General features: G+C 38.7%; 1 protein-coding gene across 1 annotated transcript in view; it reads right to left on the bottom strand.

The window, feature by feature from the left end:
- Positions 1 to 16,524, bottom strand: part of NUDT14 (nudix hydrolase 14) — a 60,163-nt gene that overhangs the window by 6,656 nt on the left and 36,983 nt on the right. Inside the window, exons 3-4 of the mRNA XM_058807126.1 lie at positions 10,648 to 10,712; positions 5,680 to 5,917 (exon numbers count right to left, since the gene is read on the bottom strand). Coding sequence (XP_058663109.1) covers positions 5,680 to 5,917; positions 10,648 to 10,712 — 303 coding nt within the window. The remainder of the gene's footprint in view (positions 1 to 5,679; positions 5,918 to 10,647; positions 10,713 to 16,524) is intronic.

Raw genomic sequence — 16,524 nt, forward strand, 5'->3', positions numbered from 1 at the left:
AGTGCTCGAAATCGAGCTCACAAAATGGGACTTTTCACTTGTCCTAAGTTCATGAGCATAAAGATACAGCACATATATTTTTATCAGAAGTGGGAAACAGTATCTTATGGCTTAAAAAAAAAAAGGTTTAGTAGTGTCTGAAGCCACAAGTAAGACTGAGTTTGCCAACAGTCAGTGAGTTTTTTCTTCACAATGAGTGTGCTCATGTGTGCATGTCCACACATACATTGCTAATCAGGGCCAAAATTCAAAGTTTTGGTTCAGATTTGCTTTGCCTTTTTCTCATGTCTGGGTGCTCGCCTATGCCAGCCACTTGTCTCATTCATAAGTATAATGTTTGTAAATACTGTATTTTGAATTTGAAGAAACAAACATGTATGAGAATATAAACAGTATTTTATAATCTTCTCCTCTGCTACAAGATGCTACAAATAAATTAATTTATCCTTGTGAAGACTTATGACTTTAGTTCAGATTTCTGACAGACAGCAATTAAAAGCTAAATTTCTTGTAATGTGTTAATATTAAACAAATATAAAATCTATACACAATCAACATTCTTAGCAACACAGAAATATATCCTTTTTTTGGTTTTAATCTTACACAGTGAATGTCCAAATTCCTGAAAGCACTATATCCTTTTCTAAGACATAAGCCATCTGGATGCAAAATTTGGGTATAGAGTGAATACTTAATTCATGTTTACAAATAAATGTGACACAAATCTCTGTTATTTATGCTTAAATCAAGATCTACTTCGGCATGCAACATGTAAACTGATGATCAGTGACATGCAGCTCCTATTGTCACTTCTCAGGACCTTTGTACAGTTCTGACATTATGAGCAGCAGGTGCAGGAAAAAAGTACAGAGGTAATTAACATAAAATTATATTACATTATGCCATCACCCAACAGGTGTACTAGCAGGTGATCTTTCTAATTATAATGCACTCTAAGATTTTCAAGGCTATTATTCTTTCTACATAAAAACCTGTGAATACAAACCATTTTCACCTCATTGCACAGAGGCTAAAAGCCATGGCACAGTAATTGGAACATCTAATATTAATTCTCTGAATGCTCTTCTTGTACATTTTGGGAAAAAAAATCAAATGTAGGAAGATTAAAGTAAGTACCTATTTTAATACAGTCAGTCCTTTAAACTAATCCATCTGATTTCTTTGCTGTGGGGCTGAGATCCTACAGCTCCTATTGTATCCAGGTCAGAGCCAAGAGTTTTTTACAGCCTCTGGGAGAAAATAAAGATGTAATGAGGGGAAAGGGAAGTTGAACTAGCAGCTCTGGTTCAACTCTACCCTGATGTTCTGAGGTGTTACTGAAGTCCAATTAATTTTATCAATATTCTTCAGGACAACCATCATTTTCAAGAAGTAAAAGAAAATACTTTGCAATAGCAACAATAACATCAATGACAAAAACAACAACTTATTTCACTGCCGCTGTCTTGTAAGAAAACATGTCTCAAGGCAGATAGCTGGAAGTACAACCTAAGAAACTAACTCACAGCTGAATTTCAGCACGTGGGATTCAATCAGAAAACTGCAGGGATACCATGACAGAAAAAAAATTTGTAATATCTGGTATATGAGTAAGTCCAAAGTAAGATATTCACTTAAAGAAATTTGTATTTGTGAAAAAACCTCCAAACATTAAAGGAAGCTCACAGATTTCTTTTAGAGCTTCTAAAAATGTTGAATTTAACTTCAACCTTCATGAACCCTCAGTGTATAATTACACTACCACAGGATTAGCTGAATTTTGTTATTTTATTATTGAATCAGGTAATTCCTTTACACCTCTCACATCAACCACCTATGTTATTTTTGACTGATGCCATACATACAACGACAAGAACTCAAGACATCAGCAGCCACCAACATTTCCTGAAGTCTCCAAAAGTGAATTAGCTGCTGCCATAATTTAAACCAACCTTTTTGCAGTACCAAAATGAAGTTACTGGATGCCAAGCACAAAAGTAGAAATTTGTGATGATACTAAACTCACCATACAGGCTGCAAACAATACAGATTCTTTTCAGAATGATCCCTTGTCTGTCTACACAGCAACATGAACCATCTGCATTTCAATTCACCTCCTGTCTGGCAATTTTCTATTATAGGAACAGATATTTCTGATTTTCTCATTTTCTGAAGTGTGATTCCTCTGTCCTCCTCCAGTCAAGTTCCTCTAAATATGTTTATGTTTCTTGTTATCTGCCCCCAGCCCAGCCTCCCTCCCTCACCCACACCATACTGTCCTGCTGCTGGAACAATTTGTTCCAAAGATTCTTACTGAAATGGCCTAAATTCCCCAACTCCTGGCTTCTCTCCTGATTCCTCATTGACTCCACAGCTCCTCTGTGGATCATTCAAGGTAATTAAGTCTGAGATCTGCTTAATTCACTGACTTCTTTGAGATGAGTATTAAATCATGGGAGCTTTGACAGAGCTTAATCAGGGGTCCAGTGGGTTACCTGCATGTGTATGAATTACCTGTGGCAGTACTGGGCTCATACTTTCCAGCTTAGCTGAGAAGCACAAAAAAAAAAATCCCCCAAAACTGCTACAGGCCCTGATAATAAATGAGGAAAATCCCTGCTATCTTCAGATTACCCCTAAGCTCTACAGTTATAGAACAGAGAACAGAGCAAAGTTGAATACAGTCTAAGTACTTTCCTCATTTCCTTACATAGAATTCTCCTCTACCACAATGAATGTACTTCCCCCAGGTCCATTCAGTTCTCAGCCTATGATTTTTTTCTGCATTGTTCCTTCATCTCTTCTTCCTCTTTTTCCACTCAAGGTTTTAATTTTCAATTCTTCCCCATAGTCTAAGTTCTCCCTATGGATTGTCCATGCTCCATCTTTCTTAATCCATTAGGCACAGAAATGTATTGACCCCCCTAGCCAAAACCATTTCTCCCTTTACATTTGATGTGTTTGGCTTTTCATGCCCTTCTGTCAGGTCTAACTCAAATCCTGCTTTTATTCCAGGCAGACAATTTCCTTCTGATGATTATGATTCCAGCAAGGGGTGTCATTAGGAATACAACTCCCTGCTTTCAGATCAAAGGCTGTGATGACACAGAATATGGACAGGAGGTGAATGACAATTCAGAATCATGGAATATTCTGAGTTGGAAGGGACCCACAAGGATCATCAGGTTCAAAAGACAAACAACAAACTCCAGTGTATAAAGAATGATCTGTGAGAATAGGGGACATAATGCTTCCACTCTCTCCAGGAAAGCCCCCACTAAAGAACTGTGCTTCACTTTGGGCACTAATTTTTTAAGAAATGTGCAGACCAGATGGAGAGAAGGCAGAGGACAGCAGAAGGGATGATCAGCTATCTAGAAAATGTGATCTGAAGAGAAAGACTAAATCAATTAAAAGAGTTTTGCATGGGCAAAAATAAAATAAAGGGAACATGCTTTAACAAGGAGGTGGAAGGGGCAGAAGTACTTCATGTCCACTGGGGACAGAGTAGTAAGTGTCAGTGTTGAAGTAAAGAAAGGGAAATTTGGGCAAGACATGAAGGGAAAGTTGCTTGTCGTACAGACAGATAGGACACTTCAGACAGAATGCCAAAACCCTCCAAGAGAGGCCACAGAATGGTCAGATTTGAGAGAAAGCACAGATGCACATTTGCCACAACTGGTGGCAGTCCAGCTGAGGCTGATCTTTGGAAGAGGAGCCATCTAGAGAGAGCCCCCCAAAACTCTGACCTGGGGCACTGGATCAATAAATAATGCAGAGCAGCTATTACACAGATTGCTGGGATGGGAGATAAGAGTACAAGTGCAGGATGCATTGCAATTGTAATGGCATGCATATGCATTAATGCAATGCTTTATGCCTGTGCTTTGTATTGACAGTCACAGCATGAAACAGCAGCAAAATCCACTTGGAAAAACCTGCTGCACTTAGAAAAAGCCCAGGAATTCTTATATGTAATGTAGCCATTACAGAAAAAAATGTCCTTGGGAGACCATAAATGAACTGATTACTTCCTTTCTTTGCATCAAATCCTCAAGGATCAGAAAGATGCCAGTCCTTGGCTGGAGGAAAAACAAGACACTCCTAACAGGAATATTTGGAATAAAATCCTAAAACTAGAGCATTTTTTTCACAAAAAACCCTGTGAAATATCATCTTTGAGGCTTCAAACTTTCATATTAATTTAAAAATGTAAAAATTATACAAGCCCTTCTGACTTCAGCATGGATCTCCATGGGCAGAAAGCTGTGTCCACACAGACAATGGAGGATTATGAGCTCTTTGCAAAGGTCTCAACAAAGAAAACCCCAATTGTATACACTCTTCACAAATCAGTGCAATTAAGAAAAAAAAAAAAAACAAGCAACTGAATGAACAACCACCTGTAACATACAAAGACATTTATCAGCACCAAAACATAGAGAGTTTTAGGCAGATATAAATCATTAATATTGAGTCAAACTTCTGCACTAAATCTCCAACCTTCTACAGGAATTGTATTCTGCTTTTCTTCCTTTGCATTTGTATGCACATACATACATACACATACATATGTATATATCTGCATGCAGCAGCCTGTCAGTGTCACCCAACCTATGAAATTCTATAGACAGCTTTTGCTCATAAATCTGGAAGACACTTTTTCTTTCAGTAGAACAAACCCTTAATCTGGTTTCAATGAGTGGTAAAAGACAGCTCCTGTGATTCACCCCCTCCCCTCAACAGAAGCACTGCTTGTTAATCCAGCAGGAAATAACATTTGCCAGGATTGACAGCTGTGGATTTGTATTCAATTCCCAAATTAAAAACCAATGACAGTGCCTAGTTCAATGGAGTTGTCAAGTAAAATAAAGAAAGTAAAAAACCTGCTGCTTTCTCTGTAAAATACAAACATACATACATTTTGGATAACAATACTAAAAGCTGGGAATGAGATATAATAGGATTAAAGCTGTGCGCAAAGTTTCTCTTTGTTTTTTTTTTCACCAACAACTCACATTTTGTATTTTTCCACTTACATATTAATGTTTCTCTTTAGTCCTAATAAATGTTTTAAAACATGTTAAAAACTATTTCAGTAACTATTTGTAACCCTTCAAAAATAAAATGTAATAAATGTGACAGTCAGATCTGCAAAATCTTCACATATAACAATAATTATTGTCCAATTCAAAGAAGCTTTAATCACAGACCAAATATTATGAAGAGATCTAATGCCACAGGTTCTCATGCTTCTGAAAAATCATGGTAAAGGTTAATCAGAGAGCATCTTGGGCAGTTTCTATTGTTAATCTGAATAATAACAATCAGAGATGGAAAACACTCAGTATAGTAAAGATAGGCTGTTTTCTAGTGCTGTAACAAACTCTGAAGAGCCCAGTGTAACTTTTTCCTGTTCTAACAGTCTTTGGAATAAGTCACAATGGTATCATTCTTCCTGGGAATTCAATCCCATAATTATCATACTGATTATATATTTCTAATTCCTTACATTTCTGTAAACACTCCTCTCACTTGCAAAAGATTACACCTTTCTTGTACCTTCAGATGTCCACGTTCCTCCAACACTGCCTAAACAAGGCAGGAGGGAACACTCAGGCCACTTCAGCAGTCTGTGAAACAATGAAATGCTAAATGTTGTAACTTGCTGCTACTTACCTGTAAGAAGTGATCCTCCTGAGGTCTGCAGTGGAAACACGATAGCCACACTCTTCCAAAACTTCCTCACAAGCAATTTCTTCTAGAGAAAGGCCTGGCTTGTCCACAATGCCAGCACAGAGTTCATAGGTCACTCCAACCACAGCAGGTAAGGGATTTTCCAGGGAAGGGAAACTCTCCTTGTCCTGATTCTCAAACACTTGAGGCTGATGCCTTTCTATTTCACACATGTAAACAGCTTAAAAAAATCCCAAAAGAGAAAAGAAAAAGAAACAAGGGGCAGTGAGTTAGTCTCTTTATATTAAATATAAAAAAGGGTTGTGGACAAATTTTGCCTGGAAATTAACAACCATGAGAGTACTTGAGAGTAACAAGGAATTCAGCTCTGTTATCTGTTAAAATAATGACACACAAAACTGGAATTTTAAAGAACAAAGGTTTGCTTGCCATGTCCGTAAAATTATTCTTTAAACTCTTACTTGTACTTACATCATCTGAAATGAATTCATGGACACCTTAAAATAAATAAAAATTGAAAAAGGAAGCTAGTTCATCCAAGAAATTGAAGTGCCAGAAGCACCACACAGCTCCCATTTGTTGGGCAATGCAGATATTGGGATTTAATTTAAACTATGCAGTTATCTAGCAGGAAAGTTGGGTTGCACATAAAGTACCATGTGCACAATGATGAGTCTTTCAGCCTGTCAACTCAGCTGTTATTTAGAAAGGGTATGAAAAGCATGTATGTTTATTTGAAAAAAAAAATCCTCTTTTGAACATACAGTTCCTTGCAGAGATTCCTGTGTGGAGTCTGAAAAGGACTTCTTGAACTAATCTACAAACAGCTGCCACTGTAATGCACTCCTAAAGAAAGTGCAAATGTCAGATTTTAGTCCTTATTTAAGCAAAACCTATCACTGATGTCAAAAGAAATTTTGCCTGAGTGAGAACTGCAGGACTGGATGTCAACACAGAAAGAATCCCTACTGACAGACAACTCCAGATCATTGCAACTTTAATATACAGGCATCATTCCACTTGTTTTTTCCTTGAAATTTCCTTATGTCTATCCCCTTGCTTTTCATGAAAGCTTTCCAAGAGAGTGTTATAAACCACCATATTTTAAACTTTGAACCTATTTTTATTCCATTAAAATATTTCACATACATATTTCACATACACATAACATGGTTTTCAAATTAGTGTCTCTTTTACTTCCCCTTCTAAATCTTGCAGAACTGATAAATAACAACTGAGGTTTAATAGGCAACTTTTTGTCCTTCCAGGTACTGTAGCTTGGTATTTCTTAAAAAAATGATGGAGAATGATGTTGCGTAACAGTGAAGACCCACAGTGACTTTTTAAGCACTTGGTCTCTGAGGCAGAGTCTACACCCCAGCAATTTGTGCCTGGGATCTTTCTGCAGTGCTCATTTTGACATCTCAGAAGTGCAGAATAGCAAGATCTGCACTTGAAAGGGAGGAGTTCAGATCAGTCCAATATCCAAAATCTAATCTTTCTCCAGAAGTTAAAACTTTCAAAGCTGCTAGTCTTAGATACATCCAGGTCTTTCAGATTCAAATAGGTATGGATTAGAGTCTCCATTTCTTACTTGAGAGACATGAGTCAGAGCTCAGGTTTTTTTTTTAAAGTGTAGCATGAAGCCAGAAAAAAAAAAAATCCCTGCCAGCTTTAAGGGACAGCTCCTTGAAGGGTGTCTATTGTCATTATTCCAAAAACTTCTAAAAGCTAGGAAAATTATCATAAATGACAGCCACATCCAAGATTTCTCTGAGACAAGCCAAATCCTCTGAAAGTTTTATTTCTTTTTTAGTACTGACATACCCATATCAGATAATTAAAAAAGGAACAACACAAGCATCCCAATAAAGGCTTTGGGCAGGATAAAACAGGATACAGGTAAGAATGTGGGGTACAGACATATGAAGCTGTGACTTAAAAGTGTTAGAAGTCTTCTGTATCTCTGTCATTCCATCAGGCACCTGCCATTCTCCTTCTTCCTCAGCACAACTCAGCCACAGGTAGATCAAAACCTACATTTCCAGAAGGACCTAATTCAGCAATCCTCTTCAGAGCAAAGTCCTGTGATATGGCCACACTTCAAGCCCAGGAACAGTTTTTCTCTGTAGATAAGGAAGAAAAGAAGCAGTACCAGCCACTTCTGTAAGAGCCCAAATATCAGAGCATTCACCAAGGAGTCTGATTAGGAATTTATTATCACCTGTCTTCAAAGGTTCCAATTCAATTGAACTCTCACAGATAAGCAAAGCCTGGAAAGCCAAGCTGCCCTCTAATGTCAGGGAACAGAGAATCTCCCACAGCTCTCTTGAAGGTGCAAAACTGACTGCACAAGTGATGCACTGGATGATGAAGAACTGGATGGAAAAGCAGTGTGTGACCTACTGGCTAAGGCATATTCTTCAGAGGGAAACCTGTGACCCTCCTCTTCCTCACCAGAAGTTGTGATCTTACTGCAAATTCACAGAGGCTGGAAAGCAGAATCCAGAAGCCCCAGCAGAGTCACCCAGCCACTTGTCCCATGTGTGATGTTCCCTTGTCTTCCAATGCCTCCTTGGCCAGGAACTGCCTCTGCACCATGGCTGGGCTGTCTCCTCCATGGCCAGATGGACACGGCCACGAGCAGCAGCACAGTGAGGAACCAACCTGTGCCAGGGCAGCTTCTGGCTGCTCACCAGGAAGAATGACAACAGAAAGGGTTGTCAGGCTTTGGAAAAGGCTTCCCAAGGAAGTGATGGAATCCACATCTGGACTAATTACCCTGGAGCCACTCAGCTGTAACAAAGTTTCCACTCAGAGGGGAAACTCCAGTAGAATTGACGTTCTCACCTTCCTTTGTATAACATGGGACAAAGGATAGATGGTTCAACCAAATGGAGCAAATAAGATCACTGCTGTTATTAAAAGCAGCCTTCATAGGTGACACATATAGGGACTTGTTTGCTGACCCTAAACAGAAGAAAACAACAGTACAGACTGAGGAGCCAGTGGGGTTTGGCCGTCTGGGAAGGCGCTGGCTCCTCTCTAAACTTCTGACTGTGCTTGTGTTTTGTACCTCCTGAAAGGGAACATGACTTATGATTCAATCTTTGATACTGTTTCTTGTAAGTCAGTGGAAAAACAAACATCACAATGCATTGAAAGGTCATTATACTTACAGTTAATTAACCAGAGCACATAGCTTTACAGTTATTAAACCATAGCACATAGGTCCCAACCCCAGCAACATATAATTTTATTATATTTGAAAATGTGTGGTCAATTGCCTACCAAAATAAGCATTGACCAATACCTTTGCAAATTAGTCATGGGTGAGGTACATATACAGAGATACATGCTTATCTTTCTTCTCTCTGCTCCTCCCAAATGTGGGATTTCATGACCATTCAAGATGATCTAATCCCAGAGCACACTGTTTGCCTCACTGGTTGTGTGCTTCTGCCACCAAGTCCCTGCTCCTCAAAACCTCCTGTCTGCAGCCATTCTGCTGTGGCTGCTAAGGGCTGCTGCTGCCAAACAGACTGGGAGGGATGAGTGCCTTTACAAGCAGCACAGCCATCAGTGGGAAAAGCTGCTCCTGCCAGCACAGCCTAGGGAAGGCGAGCACACAGGGCAGCAGCACACGTGCAGGGCCGTGCCTGCAGAGCGAGCGGCAGCTGCTCCCTCCCAGCAACGAGGGATCGCCTTCCTGGTGGGACCCTGGTGGGAGCTGGCAAGGAGAAAAGCCTCAGCCTTTGTCTTGGCTTTGTGGAACAGGCACCAGGGCAGACAATAGCCATGGAATGGAGATGTAATTATAAATATAGGGATGTGAGTAAGGGCAGGGCATGGCTGTGATCACTGAAGTGCTGTGGGATACCTGACGGACCACTGTGCCTATGGCCAGGTGTCTGAGCAGCTCCAGCCTCTGGAATGGTTTCACTCCAGTCTTTTGAGGCTGATTGGACACTTTCACAGAGATAATGCAATGAATGTGTTGCTGCTCAGTACATATATATATGTGTGTATAAATATATATATGCATGCACACACTTCTCCCTGAGATTGCCTCAAAGAGAGCAAGAGCTGTGGGAGCCATTTGTTCGCTGGCAAATAAAAGACAGTGGATTAGTGATGAACAAATAACCAAACACTTTATACAAGTCAATTAGCACTTGATGAGAAGGATGCACTCTCGATGTAACACTGCTGCATAGCACTGGAGAGGCTGTAATCACTGTCAGGAAGAAAGGGCAGTGTGACACTACCCTAGAAAGTTTTCTATAAAGTCTACCATGAGCAGTCTTGAAATGGTCTCTTAGCAACAGTCAGTGAAATACCTTGTCATTTCTTTTAATTAAAATGCAGCGAATACGCATTTCGTTTTTAACTTCCTGAAAGTAAATATTGCTTTGAGTTAAAGGAACTGATACAAAACCTCAGAAAAAAATATGTATTAACCTAAATTCATAATAACTGGTAAAATAAAGTTGTCCACATACTGGTGAAAAAGCATACAATCCTGAATCTCTCTCATTTCAAATTCCCAACTATAAAATGCACAATAAGACAGTACAAATAAAAAGAATATTTAAGACAGAACAAAACAAAAAGGAAAATACTGTGCTTCTGTACAAGCAGGTCAAGAAGGAACTTCAAATTAAAGCAATTTCTTGCATGATCATTGTAGAGCTGTTTGTAATTTCATCCAAAAAAGGACAATAACCAGCCCAAGAGCAGAATGTAAGACTACCCAGATCATTCATTTCATCTGTAATGGAAATTTCCCTGGTTAGAAATTCTGACTGACTGAAAAGGATGGGCTATCATACAAAGAAACAGAATATAGAACAAAGATTTTATCACCACAGATGCACCAACTTTTAACTGCTAAACCCTTAAAAGCTTGCTTCACTAGAGAGCAAAAGTAAATGTAAAAAGGAGGATTACCTGGGCGGAACTGCTTCACCACAACAAAGCACTGCCGAGAAGTATTAAAGATCAGGATTGACACACTGAGGAGGAAGATAAAAAACACCAAAAGATCAATGCTTTATGAAGGATTAATGCAGAGCTATTAAACTGACATCTTGTGAATTTAATTTCAACTACATAAATACACATAAGATTTATTACTAAAGCCACAACACAGCAAGGTTCATGTCCAAAATCCATCTAGAGGGATAGATCATGTTCCCAAAGCTCATGACAATTTTGTTTAAAATTAAGTCCCTTGTGTCTCCTGGCATGCAAAATAAGCACCAATCAATTCCATTTTCCCAACAGGAACGCTACCACCACCCCCTCTTCCAGTCTAGGAACACTGGTACTAGACAGCAAAAAATCCTTACAAATAAAAACATTTTTTCCCCTTATATCAATCTCAAATTAGGATAGTCAAAACCTCAGGCACAGTCTAGTCTCATTCAGAGACAGTGACTCCTGTAAAAGCACAGAGCATCTTTTATCTGCAGCTTTCTGAGCTCAGGTTTCCAAACAGACACCATCCAAGTCCGATTTTGTACAAATTTAACCCAGCAGCTTCACCTGCTACACTCAGTGGTTCTTTGGTTGCTTGCAGTACGTCATGGGGACACCTGATGGGCTGAGCATTTGGACATGCTCTGGATGTTCTGATATAATACTGATGGTTCTCTGCTTGCCTAATACACTCTCAGGTTTCACTAGTTTAAGAAAATGCAGACAAAAGTTTTTCTCCTTAGTTGGTAGCCCACTGCCACCTGAAAAAACAAGTGTATATTTTGCTCATTACCATGGCAGCATTCTCTCATTTGTTCTGCCTCACTGTATGCAATCGAGACGTTAATTCATTATTCTATGAATCCTACAATGGATTAGACTCACAATGGCATATTTGCAGGGCTGAGTCAAGCTTTCAACTTTCCTTGTAAAAGAGCTGTATATTTATTTTCACTATTTGATTTAATAATGAAGTCTCAAGCTGCCAAAGAAAATGCTATCTGATGATTATTAAAAACAATGTCAATGTTTATTATAATAATATATAAAAACCAAAACAGAAGGGAAAAGTCCAGATGTTAATATTTATATTCATGCTTGCTATTCTCAAAGACCTGTACTGCATATTGATGGCTTCCTGCCCTGGGAGATGCCATTTGCAGGCAATTTTAAAGCAAAGGTTTTAGCCTTCAGAGAGGCTGGAGGAGAACATTCACTCTGTTTCCTGGCACTAGGGTTCTTTCTGGAATATCTGGGAGTTCGTGCTGGAAGAAATGAAGTTAAACCACAGACCATAATATCTTTAAGGTTACTTAAATATTATTCCTTTATTCTTTGATTTTTTTTCCTTTTCATGACTGATCCTCTCCCCAAAGCATTACTATCTGAGGGCAGACACTGCTCTAAATAAAAGAGGAAAAGGAATTACTGCCACCAAATCTTTGTTGTTTTGTCCACAGGCACTGCCTGAAAGTGGAGTGAGCAGCAGCCTAAAGCTGCTGATGGAGAGTGGAAGCTTCCTGAAGCAGATGGTTGCCCTTTACCTTTCTTTACATCCACCACCCCAGGCCCAATCTTTCCTTTGGCTTGCCTTCTTCAGCACGTCTCATTAAATAACTCATACCAACTCATTAAAAATGGCTCAGCTATTAGACATTATTTTTTCCTAGGAGTCAATCACTTGAGATTTTTATGGAACAGATGGGAAAATTAAAAACAATCTGTCAGAATTAAGGAACAAGATCAAATTAGCTGGAAAGGAGTAGCAGCAAGTTATTACAATTGTCTGCTTCTCACACCATCTTGAGATGAGAGGGTACAGAAATGGCACAAATCTGTAGAACTTTCTATTTAATTACTTCTAATTTTCTGAGAGACTGACAAACAATTTTGAACAGAAATTTACATCTTTTAACAAACCACAACACACAAGCTCTAATATCTCCTGTCAGATTTGGGGAGTTATGGAAGAAAAAGTTCAGAATTATACCTTTTTAGAAGGGGGGTAACACTGGGAATGCCATTTACTGTTTCATTGTTCAGAAGAAACAACATAACATGAAATATTTCCACAGGTCACCAGGTCTGTAACTTCTGAAAAACCTACTGAAGGCTGCATTCAGGATAATTATCTGAGTATTACACAAAGTTAGAGCAAGACAGTTCAGCTGAGCTGAGTGGAGGAGCCTCACTCCCATTTTCAATGGGTTTCCTTATAATCACCCAAAATGTGGGTTCACATGATTGGTGTGGCCTATAAGGAAAATATTTATTTTCTGGAGTTTTAAACCATCATACAAAGAATTCACTACAAAGTCAGTTTAAGAGTTTAAGATTGCTATTTTTACAGATGATACAGGCTACCAAAAAGAACTAATACAAATCCATTAGTAGGTCCAAACACATCTTTCAGTGGTGCCATACCATGGGGTATTACAGAGGTATTTGATGCTTCAAGGCAATTCCCTTCAAAGAATTACAACCAGATCTATTTTAGGGTATTATATACACAGTTTTTAAATGGGGAGTAAACATATAAAAATTAAAACATCCATAAGGACTTTTGTGAGCATCTCCACAACTAAAAGATACAGAAAAGAAATGAAGCCAAAGTTGCACATTCAGGAAAAACACACAAAAGCTCTAGAAAAGAAAAAAAAAAAAAGCTCAGCCAGATTCCTGAAAAGAAGGCAGTAATACTATACAAGAATTTAATCTAAAATTAATATCAAAGGTCCTAATGTAGCAATAGGGTTCTTGTCTCAAACAAGGTCACAAGGCCACTTTTTTATTATATTTTACAAAGGAAAACAATACTCAGGTATAAAAGGATCATGATAAATCCCAAGCTTCCATCCATGCCTTAAAAGAAGCTGTAACACCTCTGCACTAAGGAAACAGCAGTCTCAGGTGTTAGAAGGTCTCAGCTCAGACCTGCCAATCTTTACACTTTGTGTGGCAGATTACTTTTACCATGTTCCAGAGGATCTTTGCTGGCTATTCCTCCAGCACTGACTCTGGGGGAAATCAGAGGTGTAAAAGGAGAGCTCAGGAATGCAAATACCACTGCCCAGTGAAAGAGACACAGCTCCTCCACACCACATCTGTCATGGTTGCATTAGGGACTAAAAGCAAACAGAAAATTTATTAAGAGATGACAAGGTGTGTAAAGTGTCTTCCAGGGCTGGTGAAGACCACAGACCTACTTAACCTTCAGCTCAACCTTGTCCTCAACTTCCCACTGCAGTGGCTCCCACCCACTTTATACATTAAATAAATCACTACTCTAATTACAGCTGTTCTCCCCAAAGAAAGCATGCATGTAAACAGCTTACTGTGCAATGATGTAGAATATTGTTCTTTCTATAAATATGGGAACAATTAGAGTAGCTTTAAAATATTTTAAGAAATATATGTACCTAAAATGTCACATACAAAGAGCATTTAACCTGTACTCGAGCTGTTGTTGTACTAAAGTTTGCAGTTGAAGTGTGTCTGTCTTGGCACACAATGTTTTCTCAAAGGGATTCCAACTATTCAACCAAGGCTCTCTTGTAGCATTTAACCATTTAAACTTCAAAAAAGCCCCAAGTGAAAGAAGTGTTAAGATTGGATGGATATGTGACTTCCCTAAACTAAATCAATGTGCAGAAATCAGAAGTTGACCCAAGGGCCCTGCAACATAAGAGTGCAGAACCTTAATTCCTCCTCCACCTTTAGGACTTTTATGAAAAGAGAAAACACCTACTTGAATACAACCTTTACAGCTGAAAACACTGCTGAGAATAGTTTAGAAAATGACTCTATTGTGTGCCATAGAAAACTACTTCCACAATTTTCCTTCCCCCAACATAGTACAGCTCTGTATTTACTGGAATCACAGTAACTGATGCTTTGTGATATTCCAGCTCAGCAGACATTTAGCAGAAATACTACAACTTCACACTCAAACCTGAGAAAGGAAGGTGGTGTTTCATGGAGCAGCACAAGGGATGCAGCATTTGACCACAGCAGCTCTGAGGTAGGGGGCAGATGAAAACTGACATCCTGTTAAAATGTGCACACACACATATGGACCATGCAAAGTTAATTCTTTTAAAATCCATCCCAGAAACTGAGATCAGCAAATGAACTTTACCACAGCTTCTTAAATGTGTACTTCTAGGGCTATAGTTAATCCACATGCAACTGCTGACACTTACTAATTGCTTTTCATGAGACAAACTTTCAAAATCCTTTATTAAATAAAGATGGATTCAGTCTTTCTTTATTCTTAGATGTGGCCTTAATGCTGACTTTACAAATGTGAATTTGTAAACTAAAAAATAATCTTAGAAAATCCCCACAGTACAACAATAGCAAAGACAAGGACAAGACCCCTGTACTTCTGTCAGTGAGCCAAGACTCTCTCAAAGCTGGAGATGAGGACTTTTAATGACAACATCCTGTATTAATAACTAAAATACTAATACATTAGGTAAATGATAAGGCAACACAGGCAAAGAAATTGACCTTTCTTAAATCCTTGTAAGAGCAACTCGGAAGCTGCTTGTGTCAAGCATGGATATGTGTGACACACACAAACTGTGATCAGAAATGAATAGTGGAAGATAAAGCACCTAAGAAAAGACTGATATTAACATTGAAAGCTAGGACTTCTGAGCTATTAACCTCAGCCACTTTCACCAACTTTTAAAGGTTAAAAAGTATCTCAAAATTAGTTTAAATCTTGTAATACTGGTAAGTGCTGCCTACAAACAAGAATCTCATCTCCATGGTCTCTCCATGGGGGAGACTTCAGGAACTAATGATGTATGATTTCTAAAAAACCACAACAAACCAACCAAACCAAACCACCAAAACCCCTCCAATACTACTAATACAGCGCCTGCAGTATTTCAGTTACCATTTTCAATAAAGACAAAGAAAAAGGAATGGCAGATTCCAAAAGGAGACACAAAAATGGCATGCAGGAATAAAAGCAAGTAAGTGATTTAATCAGCCCCCTTGACTCTCAACAGATATTTGGTTTTAAAATTCCCTTTGATACAATCAGAAGAAAATAATCAAATGTACTGTGCAACCACAGAGGTATTTAGAGATGCATTCATCTCTGCTGGAGAGCATGTGAATATAAAACATACATTTAATATTTTTGCCCACGTAGCTCATAAAGGAGAAAATGTCAAGATTTACGAATCATACTAGATGAAAAGTTAGTAAGAAATAAATAAATAATTCAGAAATCCCATAATTCCATAATTGTTTTAGCTTTAGAGTATAAATATGTTTTTCTTCTTGAACTTATATGAATTTGGCTTTCTTTGTTCATAGAGGGATGACAAATTGATTATTCATAGTTTTCTATGTCAAGCCTATAATTCCATCTAGTCTTTTTAAAATATAGTATTTGAGAAACACACCAGATCACAAATAAATTATGTTTATAAAATGCTAAAGGGCTGGAATGGACCTGAAAGATCCTCTGCTCCCCCACTGCCACAGGCAAGGACAGCTCCCACCTGACCAGGCTGTTCCAGGTGTTATCCAACCTGGCTTTAAACACTTCCAGGCTTGGGGCATCCACAACCTCCCTGGGCAACCTGTTCCAGTGCCTCACACCCTCACAGTGAAAAACTTCTTCCTAATATCCAACCTAAACTTTCCCTTTTTGAACCTGTACCTATTACTCCCTGTCCTGTCACTGCAGCTCCTGACAGAGTCTCTCTCTGTGGGTCCCCTTCAGATCCTGCAAGGTGCTCTGAGGTCTCCACACAACCACGTTCACATTTGTGAATGTGTCCTCTCCTTGTTCCAATCTAAAATGACTGTGTTTTCAGTTTGAAA

The sequence above is a fragment of the Ammospiza caudacuta genome, chromosome 6 (assembly GCF_027887145.1).
Source record: "Ammospiza caudacuta isolate bAmmCau1 chromosome 6, bAmmCau1.pri, whole genome shotgun sequence".
NCBI lineage: Eukaryota > Metazoa > Chordata > Aves > Passeriformes > Passerellidae > Ammospiza > Ammospiza caudacuta.